Below are 13635 nucleotides of genomic sequence, written 5' to 3'. Positions count from 1 at the left end.
TTAAAGAAAAATGCCCTATAAATCTAAAAAAATGGTCTAAAGGACAAAAAATGTCCAAAAATGCAAAAAATGCAAAAAAATTCAAATGTCATCAAAATCCGGGCCTTAATGATTACATTTAATCATAATTTAACAAGTCAACTAATTGACAAGTATAATATAATTATTATAATAAAATTATTATAATAAAAAATGAATAAATAAATAAAAATTAGTATTAAATAAATAATCCCTAGAGTCTGAAGCGATAAAATATTACCTTCTTGAAAACTTCATTTGCTTCAGAAATAAACAAATATGACATCACAGTCGACATGTTTCAAGCGCTTATAAGATAAGCACCCGTTTTCAAGACTTGCCAGACGTGAAAGTAAAGAAACAAAAATGATTTGAAAAAAAAAAAAACGTTAAGTCGGAAAAAACAAATACGAAATAACTGTCGACATGTCTTGAAATTGGGCGCCTATTTTTGAAGCTCTTGAATTATGTCAAATGTTATTTCATATTTGTTTATTTCTGAAGCGAATGAAGTTTTTAATGAAGATCGACGAGTAGTTTAATCGTTGTCTAATTATTAATCATGAATGCAAGTAATCATAATATTCTATTACATTAGGAACAAATGAAATCATAATTTCGAGTGATCTTGTTTATATTATAAATTCAGTTGTAAATGACTGATTACTTTTTATGACAATACATAAATTTTATATCTGAATCAATTCTATTGCTTGGTTTATTAAATAAAATCTTTTAAACACTGTAAGTGAGATTATGAAATTATATACCTAACGGTACTTTAAAAAATGAATACATTGAATATTGTATAAAATTTATGAAGTTATTAAGTTAACTTTGTAAAATTGTTAATACATTATCATTTCCATTTTTCACAATGTTCTTCGTTACTTTGCCTTAGTTTGTTATTCTTAAGCAAACGCACTTTATAAGAGAATCTTAAATTTACAAAAAACTGAAGTATTTGTTGCTTAAATTTATTGAGATTGTATTTTTTCCCCCGAAAGTAAACAGTTGTAAAACATTTTAATAATAAAACTGATGAAAGCCAAGGTTTACATAACTGAGCAACATCTTAGTTCGATGTTGGTATTTGAGACATCAACATTTTTCTTCAGCGTGAACTCTGTTTATTACATCTAAAAAACATTCCTAAAACAAAAAATAGCACACATGTGAAAAGTATCAAGGAAAAGTCATGTCAAATTTACTTCTTTTTGACAAAAATAATTTCATTTTCTTTTAATAATTTTTTTGTATTTGTAATTATTTTTAGGTGAAAATAACAAAGTGCATATTGCTGTTTGAATTACTATGTAAATAGGCCAAAGTAATTATCATTGTGAAATTTTATTCTCTACACATAATTAGCAATGGACTGATCGAAGTTGATCGTCGGGCTACCAAAGCAAGGGAGCCATCCCCTCTGCAGAGGATCAAAATTGCGATGGCATGTCTTCGAATCACCCTCAGAGTCGTTTCCAAGAGCGTCGCCAATTGCCCATTGTAAAGCAATAGTGCGAAGTAAATAAAGTACCTACCTACTTTATAAAACTTAAAATTAATTAATAAAAAATAATATTACGTGACTTATCTTATTATACCACGTTCTTAGGGCATTTATTGTGGCAAGTTCAAATAGAAAATCCTTATATTAGTGTAAAGAATACCAGTAAAGCAGCTGTGTTTAAATGGTAAGGATAAATATTTTTGATTTAATTTGCAATTAAAAACACATAAGGTATAGATAATGTTCATATGGATACCATGTATTAAGATGTAATAGTTACCTATTTTTAGTCAAATGTATGCATAAATACAACATTTCAATAAATATTTCATTTTATTTTAATTTCTTAGGTCTAAATTATCTAAATATAATTTTTCCATTTGAGATAAATGGTAGGGGAGAGGGGGGCACATGTGAACATGGTATGTTTTACCAATATGATCTGAAATAAAAAATCTCGAAAAATTTTCAATTGATGGCAGTACTAGTTTTTCCTCTCTGCAAAACTTTCAGAACAATGAGACATTTTGTTGTTCTATTCTGACAATTTCTTTGTATCAGCAGGTGTTGTATATATTATAATCACTCGCTTCTTCAAGTGAAAGCATAGTGTAAATCAACTAATAAACTAAAATTAACTATTGCAGACCATTATATGAACATTCAGGTAAGTTTATGACAGTTATTTTTTTTTTTACTCAATTAAAAATTCTTTATTTTTCAAGTTAGGTTTAAGAAGGATGATGGGGCACTTGTGAACAAAACATCTGGGCAGATATGAACAATTCACATGTGCCCCTACATAGTATCAAGATTTTAATCCTCATAATATTATAAGTTTAAAAAATATGCATGTATTTAAAATTATTATGATTTAATTTTTCATAATTAATTTATAAAAATTTTTTCTTTTAAAATATTTTTTTTTATTAAATGGTTGATCGCGCATCACGCTTATTAACTGATACACCTGAGAATTGCTAGAATTGCTAAAGCTACAAATAAAAATTTAGATAGAATTGCTAAAGCTACAAATAAAAATATAGAAAAAATGAAAAAAAATCATAACAGAGTATTAGAGAAGAAAGAAAAAGGTTCATTACAACTCCTGAGGAACATGAAGTTGTGAAAAACCCAACAGCGGAAAAATTATTGTACAGCTGAAAAATTATTTTCTTATTGACAGTACTGTTGTACAATTTAAATTCATATAGTTAGCTACAAACCCTTCAGTATAATGCGTATCTATATCTGTTATATTAAATATTTTTCCCTTTGAAATATGATGATTGCTTTGTGTTTTTAATCTTGTTCATATGTGCCCCAGGCATGTTCACATATGCCCCTAATAGGGGCACATGTGAAAAATGAAGAAATAAAAAAATTTGTTCACATGTGCCCCTCTCTCCCCTACATTTTTATGATGTATTCAAGTTGCAAGTTCTGTAAATAAAATAAAATTAAAACAAATGTCATAAGAATGTAGTCATAAACTAAATGATTTTTTCATTGAATTAGTCCATGGTGTGTATGGACAAAATTTTCTATTTCATATATAATTTTTTTTTCTATGAATGAAACAATTTTTCGTGTCTTAATGTATGTAATTCTAGCATATTTCCAAAGAAAATAATACCACATTTTATCAAATTTCTAAGCTTAGCCTAAAATTGTCTAATGGTTCGAATGCTATAGGTTTTACCCTTGGCCAAAGAATACCTAAAGAGGCCTTTTCATTTCAATTCTAACCTTCAGTAAGGATTAGGTTCGAAAAGGGACGAAATATATTGCACCTCCAAACCCCGTTCCTCTGTCTCCCCTACATTTTTTGTGGGGGTGCGCGTGTTAAGTAACCCGAAACTAATCGACTAACCACTGTCGCAGAAGGGGGATTGCAACCTGCGGGGGTCAACTAGCTTTCAAAAGATATCAGAAGAAACTCACTCTTCATCTTATATTATGCTTTTTCTCTTTCTAAGAAAAACTTAAAAAATATTTTTTTTTAACTCTAAAACGACTTTATTTATTTTCAAAATAGTTTTATCATTTTATTTAACATGCACTTTTTCTAATTATATCTTGAATTGTTTATTATTTTGATTTGATTATTTAGAGAACTAATAATAACCAAAGTATTTAAATTTATAAAATTTTACTATGTAGTCATATGAAAGTAATTCATATAAAGTAACTACATTAAAAATAAATTTATATTTTCTCTATAGATCAAATAAAGTTAGTTAATTTTTTTAAAATTGATTTGCTAATTTTTAAAACTTTTTATGTTAAAGTAAAACCTTGAGTTCAAGATTTTATTTTTTTATTACGTATTTAATTTTCTTCTTTCAATTACAATTCAAATACAAATATTTTTCACAATCTTTTTTTAATTTTAATTAATTTTTTTTAAAGATTGTTACACCGTTTTGAAACTAATTAAATTCTACCACTTTAAAAAACTATGTTAACATTTAATCCATTGTTTAAGCAAATATGGTTGCTTACTATGTAAGTTTGATTTAGACTTAAATATTTGAATTTCGCAATTTGAATGAACTAAATTAACCTTCACTAAAAACTCACTTCATTTTAATTATTACTTTTGCTAACTACAATTATTATTGTATAAATAACTCCGAACTGTAATTATGATTCGATCTTAAAAAATAAACACCGGGGTTATTTGTCACAAACAAATTGAAACATCAAAATTGAAAATTATTCGATTTAATTATCACAAAATTTTAAATCATATTAAGACAGATCTAGTTTCCGATTATATCACTTAACTTATTCAAATAATTTAGCTCGGATACATTTAAAACTTCACCCACAAACTCATATTCATTATTTTTACTTACATTATTTCTTCTCAGTTATAGTTACTTTAAAAACTTATCGCCAGAGATATTGTTTAACAATAATACAAAAGAAATTCCTTATTGATCTAAAGCAGTTATTTAGTATAAATTTATTAAACTGCATATTTTGAGAGCTCAGTTTTATATGAAGTTTATTTTAAAGGAATAAAGGAAAATATAACTTATTAAAAAGTGAATATATTTTATTTATCAGCTTTTGCTTGTTAAAAGGTATTTATATTTTATCAAATAATTTTTATCAAGTAATATCTTGTGATTACTTTATATAATAAAGGAACTTCATTTTTAATTAAATTATTATAACCCTAATAACAAAGAATAATGGTAAAAGTGGGTAATGAACGCATTTTATTTGTAAATGTCGTAAATAAAAGGACAAATAAATAACTTACAAAAGTATAACTTATTTCTAAGGAATTCCTTAGAAACTATCTTTGATAAGCTTTATAATTTTCTAAACGTAGAAGTAATATTATAAGAAAATTGATGCAACTCTTTCATTTCAGTTTTGAGGATTCATAAAAAAATACCATTATTTCTGTCGTAAAAATAAATTATAACATTTTCGACTAATAAGCTGAAGTGACAGTTTAAATTTATTTTTTTAATAGATCATTTCGATGGATCATTAAAAACAACAAAATAAAACAATTCTATGTTATTTTACATTTTAGTACATAGATTTGTGAGACTGCTCACTGTAATTAATATAAAGATTTATCAAAATAATCGAAATTAATTTATAAAAAGTACGATAACGAAATTTTTGAAAGAAAAGGCATTTATTGGTTTTGATTAAAACTTACAACATAAAAACAGATTGAGACAAGTTTACTTTACAAAATTTTATCAAATACAAAAATACAGAAAATTATGGTTATCTAGGAGATATATTCATATAGATGGCATGCTGGCTAACCCTGGGAGGTTTTCGTGTTTTTCCTCTTTACGTAATGCTAATGACGGTTAGTTTTCTTATATTTTAATTAACTATAATTACCCTAATTAAAGTTTGCAGTATAGAAATTTCTACTAAAACTCTTCTCCATGAATCGCAAAAAAAAAGGGTCAGGGAAGAGAAATTAAAATAACACATTGATTACATACTTTGTTCTAGCAAAACGTTATGAATAAAAATTACATTATACACTTTTAATATGAATTCGAAAAATTTCTCGTTATTAAATACATAAGATATTGCATAATTACTACTCTTAATATATATTTTTAGAATATTGCGAAAAAAAGTTTTAAAAAGTGTATTAATTAGGAACTACAGATCAGGGAATCAACTAAGGAATCAGGTCTGAAAACATCAAAACCAGTTTGACTGTCTGAAGTAGCAAAGAGTAGCTTAACTCTAAGTATTACAGCTTATTTTTATTTTTTAATTTATCGTGATGAAATTTCGTGGTGTTTATAATAATCACATTTCTCATTCTTTCTATTTCATCCGGCAATCAAACTAGTTTCAATATTTTCAGTGTTGCGTTCCTAAGCATCGATTCATTATATTTTGATACCGTTTGTATTTTTCTCTCGTGAATATTAATTATGACCACTAATGTTCTTTTACTTCCTTTTTTTTTTAAAGAATTTTACAATACATGCGTGTATTTTCATATTTTTCTTCATTTGCTGATTAAAATGAAAATTTCATAATACTTTAGTGTTCTTGTGTATTTACATTAAAGCACTAAAAACAGGGTGTTAATATTATTTATTTCTCCATATTAATTATTTCTAATACTCAATAGATGGCGCTCTGCGCAGCAATGTAAAATCAGTTAGTTTCTACACAGTTTTTCCTCCATAACACTGTAACATCATCAACATCCTTCTTGTTATTAAATATATTTTATGTTAAAGGCGTTTTGTAATGAATGAAACCCCGAGATCTGAAAGATCATATCACCGTATTTAATATTGGCGCACCAACCTGGAGCTAAGAATTTGATTAAAGGTGAGTGCAATTGATTTAAATTATGGATTCATACGATGATTTGAAAAACAAAAGAAAAACAATTCGCTCTTTAACAACTCGAATAATAACAAAGATTGAAAATTTGATGAATGATGATAATGTTGAAACTAAAGAAAAGATCGAAGAATTAATAGATTATAAGGAACAGTTAATTGATAAAAATAAAAGTTTGAAAGCAATAAATAATCGAATTGAACCACTAATTGAAAGTGAGGAAATAGAAAATGAAATTACTGGAATTGAAGAATATTCGGAAAAAATAATAAAGTGGCAATCTCGAATCGCAAGATTTTTGAAAGAAAACAATAAAGAAAGTAGAGGAGGAGAAGAATCATTTAACAGCGCACAATCTAAATTTGTACCAGAAATAAGTAATGCAGTTAAACTCCCAAAACTAACCATAAACAAATTTTACGGAGAAACAACATTATGGCTTGAATTTTGGAATCAATTTGAAATCGCGATCCATGAAAATGAAAGTTTAACTGAGATACAAAAATTTACTTATTTAAAGAGTTTACTGGGTGGAATTGCATTAAATGCTATTAAAGGGTTTGCTTTGACTAAAGAAAATTATACCAAAAGTATAGAATTGTTAAAAGATAGATTTGGGCGGGAAGATTTAGTGATTAATAGTCATATGAATCGTCTATTAAATCTTGATCCCGTAAAAAATTCTAGTGATATTAGAGCATTACGGAATTTATATGATAATTTAGAAGTAAACATTAGATCCTTAGAAAGCTTAAATGTAGTCTCTGGAACATATGGACACTTATTATGCCCTATATTATTAAAGCTAATACCAGAAGATTTAACTTTAGAATACAACCGCAAACGAAAATCAAAATCAGAATTTAATGTTTCGGAATTAATTCAATTTATTAAGGAAGAAATTCAAGTACGCGAATCATCTACATTATTCCATGATAATGCTAAGAAAAATAAACACTACAACTATTATAATCCCAGGGAAGTAATAAATAACAAAAAACAATTCAGATCGAATATTCCCACAGCTTCAGCATTGACTACTCATGTAAAATTTAATTGTGTATTTTGTAAATCAGAACATGATTCATTTATTTGTGAAAAAATGTCGGTTTCTGAAAAAAGAGATAGATTAATGCGCGAAGGTCGTTGCTTTAAATGTTTCCGTAAATCACATTTAAGTTCACAATGTAGGAGTAAAATTAGTCCTTGTAAAAAATGTAATAGTAATTCCATCACGAAATAATTTGTTTTGGAATTCCGAAAACTCAAAACAAAGGTTCGCAAGAAACCGCAGAGAAAAATACAGTTGTAGCCAGTGTTTCTCATGTCGAAGAGGGACAAAAGGGGGAGTTTCAATCAGTGTTTTTACAAACATGTGTTGCGAATTTACATTTGGCAGATAAAACGCAGGAGATAAATATTTTATTTGATTCCGCATCGATGAGGTCATTCATTACTAGAGAATTAGCTCAAAAGCTTAATCTCCCGATAATAAGAAAGGAAAATTTATTAGTTTATACTTTTGGAAGCCGTGAACCGCAAGAAAAAACATTTGATATAGTAAAGGCGAGTATAAGCAATAAAAAATATCCTACTCGAAGGTCAGAGTTCGAATTATTGGTTTCAAGTACCATAACACGTGCTTCTTTCCCACCGCATAATAATAAAATAAAGTTGCTGCTTGAGGATTTTGCGCTTACTGATGTATGCCTTTCGAAAGGAATAAATTCCATTGATATATTAATTGGAGCAGATTATTATTGGAAACTCCACACTGGGTACATAAAGGAGTTGACTAAAGATTTGTTTTATGTCGAAACATTACTCGGCGGAAGCGTAACTGGGATTACTCATTCAGATTTAAAAAATGACTCTATCATTGAAAATTTATGTTATTGTAAGGAAAAATTTAATTGTGAGGAATTAACTAATGAAAATAATTCTTGTGATGATATAAATTTACAGTTACGGAAATTTTGGGATATTGAAAGCTTAGGCATAAATGATAAAATTCAGAATACACCTTTAGAGCAAGAAACTTTAAAACAGTTTGAACAAAATATAAAATTTCAGGATGGCAGATACGTAGTTAAATTACCATTTAAAGATGAGGTAAACATTTCTGACAATTTTAATTTGTCTAAAAGAAGGTTAAGTAGTTTAACATCGCGTTTTAATAAGAATCCTTCTTTGCATGATAATTATGCTAGTATTTTTAAAGAACAATTATCGGAAGGAATAATAGAACCTGTTAATGATAAATCAATAGTTCCAAATATGGTTTATTACTTACCTCATCATCCAGTAATTAGAAATGATAAACAAACTACAAGGTTACGGATAGTTTTTGATGCTTCGGCTAAAGAAAAAAATTGCTACTCTCTAAATGATAACTTATTATCGGGTCCCAATCTAAACCCCAATCTTTTAATTTTACTATTAAAATTTCGCGAGTTTAAGATAGGAATAATTGCTGATTGTGAAAAGGCTTTCCTACAATTGCTAATTGATGAACATGATAGGGACTATCTTAGATTTCTTTGGTCAGAGCAATTCCCTCCCAAGAAAATTGAGGTTTTTCGCAATAGAACCATAACTTTCGGAGTAAAATCATCAACATTTTTACTGGCTGGAACAATAAAGTATCATATCAAAAATTATAAAGAATCTCATCCTTTGGCGTGTAAGGTTTTAAATGAAAATTTGTATGTCGACGATCTTATTACTGGTACAAATACGATTGAAGATGGACTACTATTATCCAGGGACACTAAATTAATATTAAAGGATGCATCAATAAATCTTAGGAAGTGGAAGAGTAATTCTAAGGAGTTATGCCAAAAATGGCAAGACACGAAATTTGAAAAATATCCTAGTGAAGAAACAGTACCTTTAAAGGTTTTAGGATTAATTTGGAATACTTTAAGGGATGAATTTAATTTAGATTTAAGTTCTTTAATTGACTCTTTGGAAAATGTGAAAAATACTAAGAGAAGCGTATTACGCATATCATCGAAATTATTTGATCCAATGGGATATATAACAGCATTCACGATTAGAATTAAAATTCTTCTTCAAGAAATATGGGAACAAGGCTTAGAATGGGATGAGGAATTCGGAGATATTTTAAGACTGAAATGGGAAAAATGGTATAAGGAAGTAAATGTATTAAAGGAACTTTCACTACCAAGATATTATTTTCATGAAGAAGATAGCTGTTCCGAAGTAGGGAATTATAAGATAATTATATTTTGTGACGCAAGTGAGAAGGCGTATGGAGCGATTGCATATATTCGATATGAAAGAAATCAAAATTTTTGCGTAAGCTTTGTTACTTCAAAGGCACGCGTTGCACCATTGAAGAAGTTGAGTCTACCAAGATTAGAACTGATGGCCACTCTTATAGGTTCCAGATTATTGGATACTTTAAGGAAAGTGTTTCAAATAAATAACAACTATATACTATATTCTGACTCAACCATAGCCCTTAGTTGGATTCGAGGAAATGCAAATCAGTGGAAGACATTTATTTCAAACAGAGTAAGTGAGATCCAAACTTTAACAGATCCTTCTAATTGGAAGTACATAAAGGGAAACGATAATCCAGCTGACATCATATCAAGAGGATGCAGTGCTAATGATTTGCTCTCAAGTGCAACTATTTTTAATGGACCAACATGGTTGACATTAAGCGAAGAAAAATGGCCGAAAAACGAAGAAAATTTTAGAAGATCAGATGTAGATGGAGAAAAGAGATCAAAATTTATTGCAGTTAATTATGGAAGTGAAAATAATGTTCACGATTCAATTTTCGATATCCACAAATTTAGTTCTATTAAGAAGGTTTACCGAATAACAGCCTGGATTAGAAGATTTATAACAAATTTGAGAGTGAAGAAAGAAGATAGAATCAAAAATGATTTAACTGCAGAAGAATTAGAAGAAGCTGAAAACCTTTGGTTGAGACACGTACAAGCAAAACTCTACAGTAAGGATATAGATTGCTTAAAGGAAGGACAACATTTACAGAAGTGCTCAAAAATCAGAGACTTAAATCCGTTCATTTCTGACAAAGGGATTCTACTTGTGGGTGGAAGACTACAGCACTCCAATTTGAACTATTATGAAAAACATCCTATACTATTACCATCAAAAACTAAATTTACAGAACTGATAGTGAAGGAAGCACACGAAAAGACCCTACACTCTGGTATTTCAGACACACTAACGCAGGTACGAGAGAAGTTTTGGATTCCGAAAGGTCGGCAATTTATTAAGTCAATAATTGGAAGATGCGTCTTATGTAAGAGATTCAATGTTCGATCAGGAAGAGAAATTATGGCTCCTCTTCCTAAAGACAGAATAGAACAGTCACCTCCATTCTCAGTTACAGGCCTGGATTTTGCTGGACCCTTATTTGTGAAGGACTCTGACAGTAAGTTTTACATCATGCTATGCACCTGTGCAGTTACACGAGCGATACACCTGGAAATTGTTTCCAGTTTAACAACTGAAGCATTTTTACTTGCTTTTCGTCGCTTCATTTCCAGAAGAGGACTGTGTTCTGTAATTTATTCAGACAATGCTCAGACGTTCAAACGAGCAGAGTTTGAATTGAAAAAAATGTGGACTATTTTGAGCAGTTCTGAAGTGAGTGAGTTTTATTCCTCAAAAGGAATAATGTGGAAATTCATCGTTGAAAGAGCACCCTGGTGGGGTGGATTCTACGAGCGAATGGTTCGTTCAATGAAAATCATTCTTCGGAAATTACTGAGGAAAACATCTTTGACTAGTGAAGAACTCGAAACAGTTCTATGTGAAATAGAAGCTGTGATTAACTCGAGGCCTATTACTTACGTGACTACAGATTCTCCAGAAACTTTTCCTCTAACGCCATCCCACATGCTACTTGGAAGACGATTAATAAGTTTACCGTCAGTCAAGTTATCCGGTATTGACTGCATGATTGACAAAAAAATGATAATTAAAAAATTTAAATATCGAGAAAGACTTATAAATCTATTTTGGAAGAAATGGAAAAGGGATTATCTTTTAAATTTAAGAGCTGTCAATTATGTAAATTTGGATAAAGGTAATCAAAATTTTAAGGTAAATGATATTGTTTTGATTCATGATGACAAACTTCCAAGGAGCATGTGGAAACTTGGAAAAATTGTGGAAACATTTCAAGGACGTGATAACAAAATAAGAGCATGTGCTTTGAAAACAGATACGTCAATAATAAAACGTCCTATAAATTTATTATATAATTTAGAAGTGGACAATTAAATTAATATGAACATTCTATTTGAACTTTAAATTCACATTTATTATTATTTGAACATTTTATTTTACAATATTACTTAAGATATTCATTTAACTTACAAATTAAGTTTATCTTAAGATATTATTTGAACTTTTTGATTTAAAGAAAACATGCATACATATATATTTTCTTGTTTAAATGTTTGTTTGTTTAAAATTGAAATATTTTGCATGTGAAAGAATTTGTGTTGTGAAAATTGCTTGATTTATTATTCATGATATGATAATTTAATTTCATCAATTGATATTTACTCAAATTTAAATAATTTCATTTATTTGTTAAAGGTTTGAACTAATGCTCATGAAACATATTATTTTAAGAATTCAATTAATATTATTGCATTATAATCTTTATATAATTAAGAAGGGCTCATATTGTAAAAGGTAAGATTATATTATATTTTAAATATTGGTACCTTACATTTGAGAAAAATAACTTTGATTAATATATGAAATGACTAAATTGTTATGAACTAAGAGTTCATCGGGGGGAAGTGTGTTAATATTATTTATTTCTCCATATTAATTATTTCTAATACTCAATAGATGGCGCTCTGCGCAGCAATGTAAAATCAGTTAGTTTCTACACAGTTTTTCCTCCATAACACTGTAACATCATCAACATCCTTCTTGTTATTAAATATATTTTATGTTAAAGGCGTTTTGTAATGAATGAAACCCCGAGATCTGAAAGATCATATCACCGTATTTAGTACAGGGTTAAGTGCTTGTTCATGTTTGGATGATGCGTGGTCTTGTGTAATAGCTATTTTTTTTTCCTTACCGTGAAAAAACATACTATCCCAGCTATTGGAGTAATTAAAACTATTTACGGAATGAAAAAATTGGAATCTTTTAAATTTTTTTAATGTAAATGTTTTTTTAAACCTACAAATGAGTGTACGATATATTTTTTTTTAAAAAAAAGGAAAACTGCAGTTTTGTGATGCTTTATAGTATATTGGAAGATCTTTACGTCATTTATTCGATTTTAATTAATCTCACTTTATTCAGCAGCTAATTTTTTTAATTCTGAAACATCTCTAAAAAATAAGAAACAAAGTTTAAAAAAAGGGGAATCATGTATTTGAAAAATAAATTCCATTCTCAAAATGAATAAAAACAAGAAAATTATTACTACTAAATAAATAAAATGTATATAGAATGAACGAATTATCAGCAAATATAATTTTCATAATAAATTACAAGCTTATAACTAAAAAGAAAGCTATCGGTTTTTAAAGCGTTCCCCATATCAGTTCTTCAGAAGGACAGAGAGAGAAAAAGATTTTCTTAAGGGAGCAAGACCTCCCACCGAGAAGATTAGTGAACTTGGGGGTGGAAGTTGCCTTCCTCCCTTACTCAAAGGTAGAAAGTGACTTGTGTTTCAAAGGCAATATTACAAAAAGTAATAAAGATTAAAAAAATTAACTTACATTTTCGTGGATAGGAAAGATTGAAAAAATTATTAGTATTTTTTTTTTAATTGATCACTCCGATTCTTGAACAAGAAAAATCGATTCAAAGTACGACAAGCCCGCCATAGACTTTACATGTTAAAAGCAGAATTGAGGAGTCTGCTTGGTGCAACACTTTTCTCCCGGCAACCACGATTCATGACCCTGATTTTCTGCTCTTTTGAGCGCGCCCCGTGACTACGAATTTGAAGGAACAAAATTCGAGTAAGAAGAACTGTGAGTCAGAAATCTCAGGTTCGAAAGAATACCGGAAGCGGGAAAAAAGACGAAAATGATTCAGAAGGGAAATCTTAAAAAGTCTTAAGCTCGGGAAAAAATATTGTTTTTTTTTTCTGAACTGTTTATTTCTTTATTTTTAAGCTTATTTCTGTTATTTAACTTACTTATCAATAATATCAAGGAATAAACTTACTTATCAATTGTAAGTTTAATTTCTACGATCTT

General features: G+C 28.7%; 1 protein-coding gene across 1 annotated transcript in view; it reads right to left on the bottom strand.

The window, feature by feature from the left end:
• Positions 1–454: 454 nt before the first annotated feature.
• Positions 455–13635, bottom strand: part of LOC107452410 (uncharacterized) — a 32142-nt gene continuing 18961 nt past the window's right edge. The window contains exon 6 of the mRNA XM_087163504.1: positions 455–1170. Coding sequence (XP_087019630.1) covers positions 1120–1170 — 51 coding nt within the window. The 3' untranslated portion in view covers positions 455–1119. The remainder of the gene's footprint in view (positions 1171–13635) is intronic.

Source organism: Parasteatoda tepidariorum, chromosome 5, assembly GCF_982258835.1.
Source record: "Parasteatoda tepidariorum strain Cologne lab strain chromosome 5, Ptep-v5.0, whole genome shotgun sequence".
NCBI classification, from domain to species: domain Eukaryota; kingdom Metazoa; phylum Arthropoda; class Arachnida; order Araneae; family Theridiidae; genus Parasteatoda; species Parasteatoda tepidariorum.
Note: the sequence above shows the minus strand (reverse complement) of the source record. Positions and strands in the feature narration are given on the sequence as shown.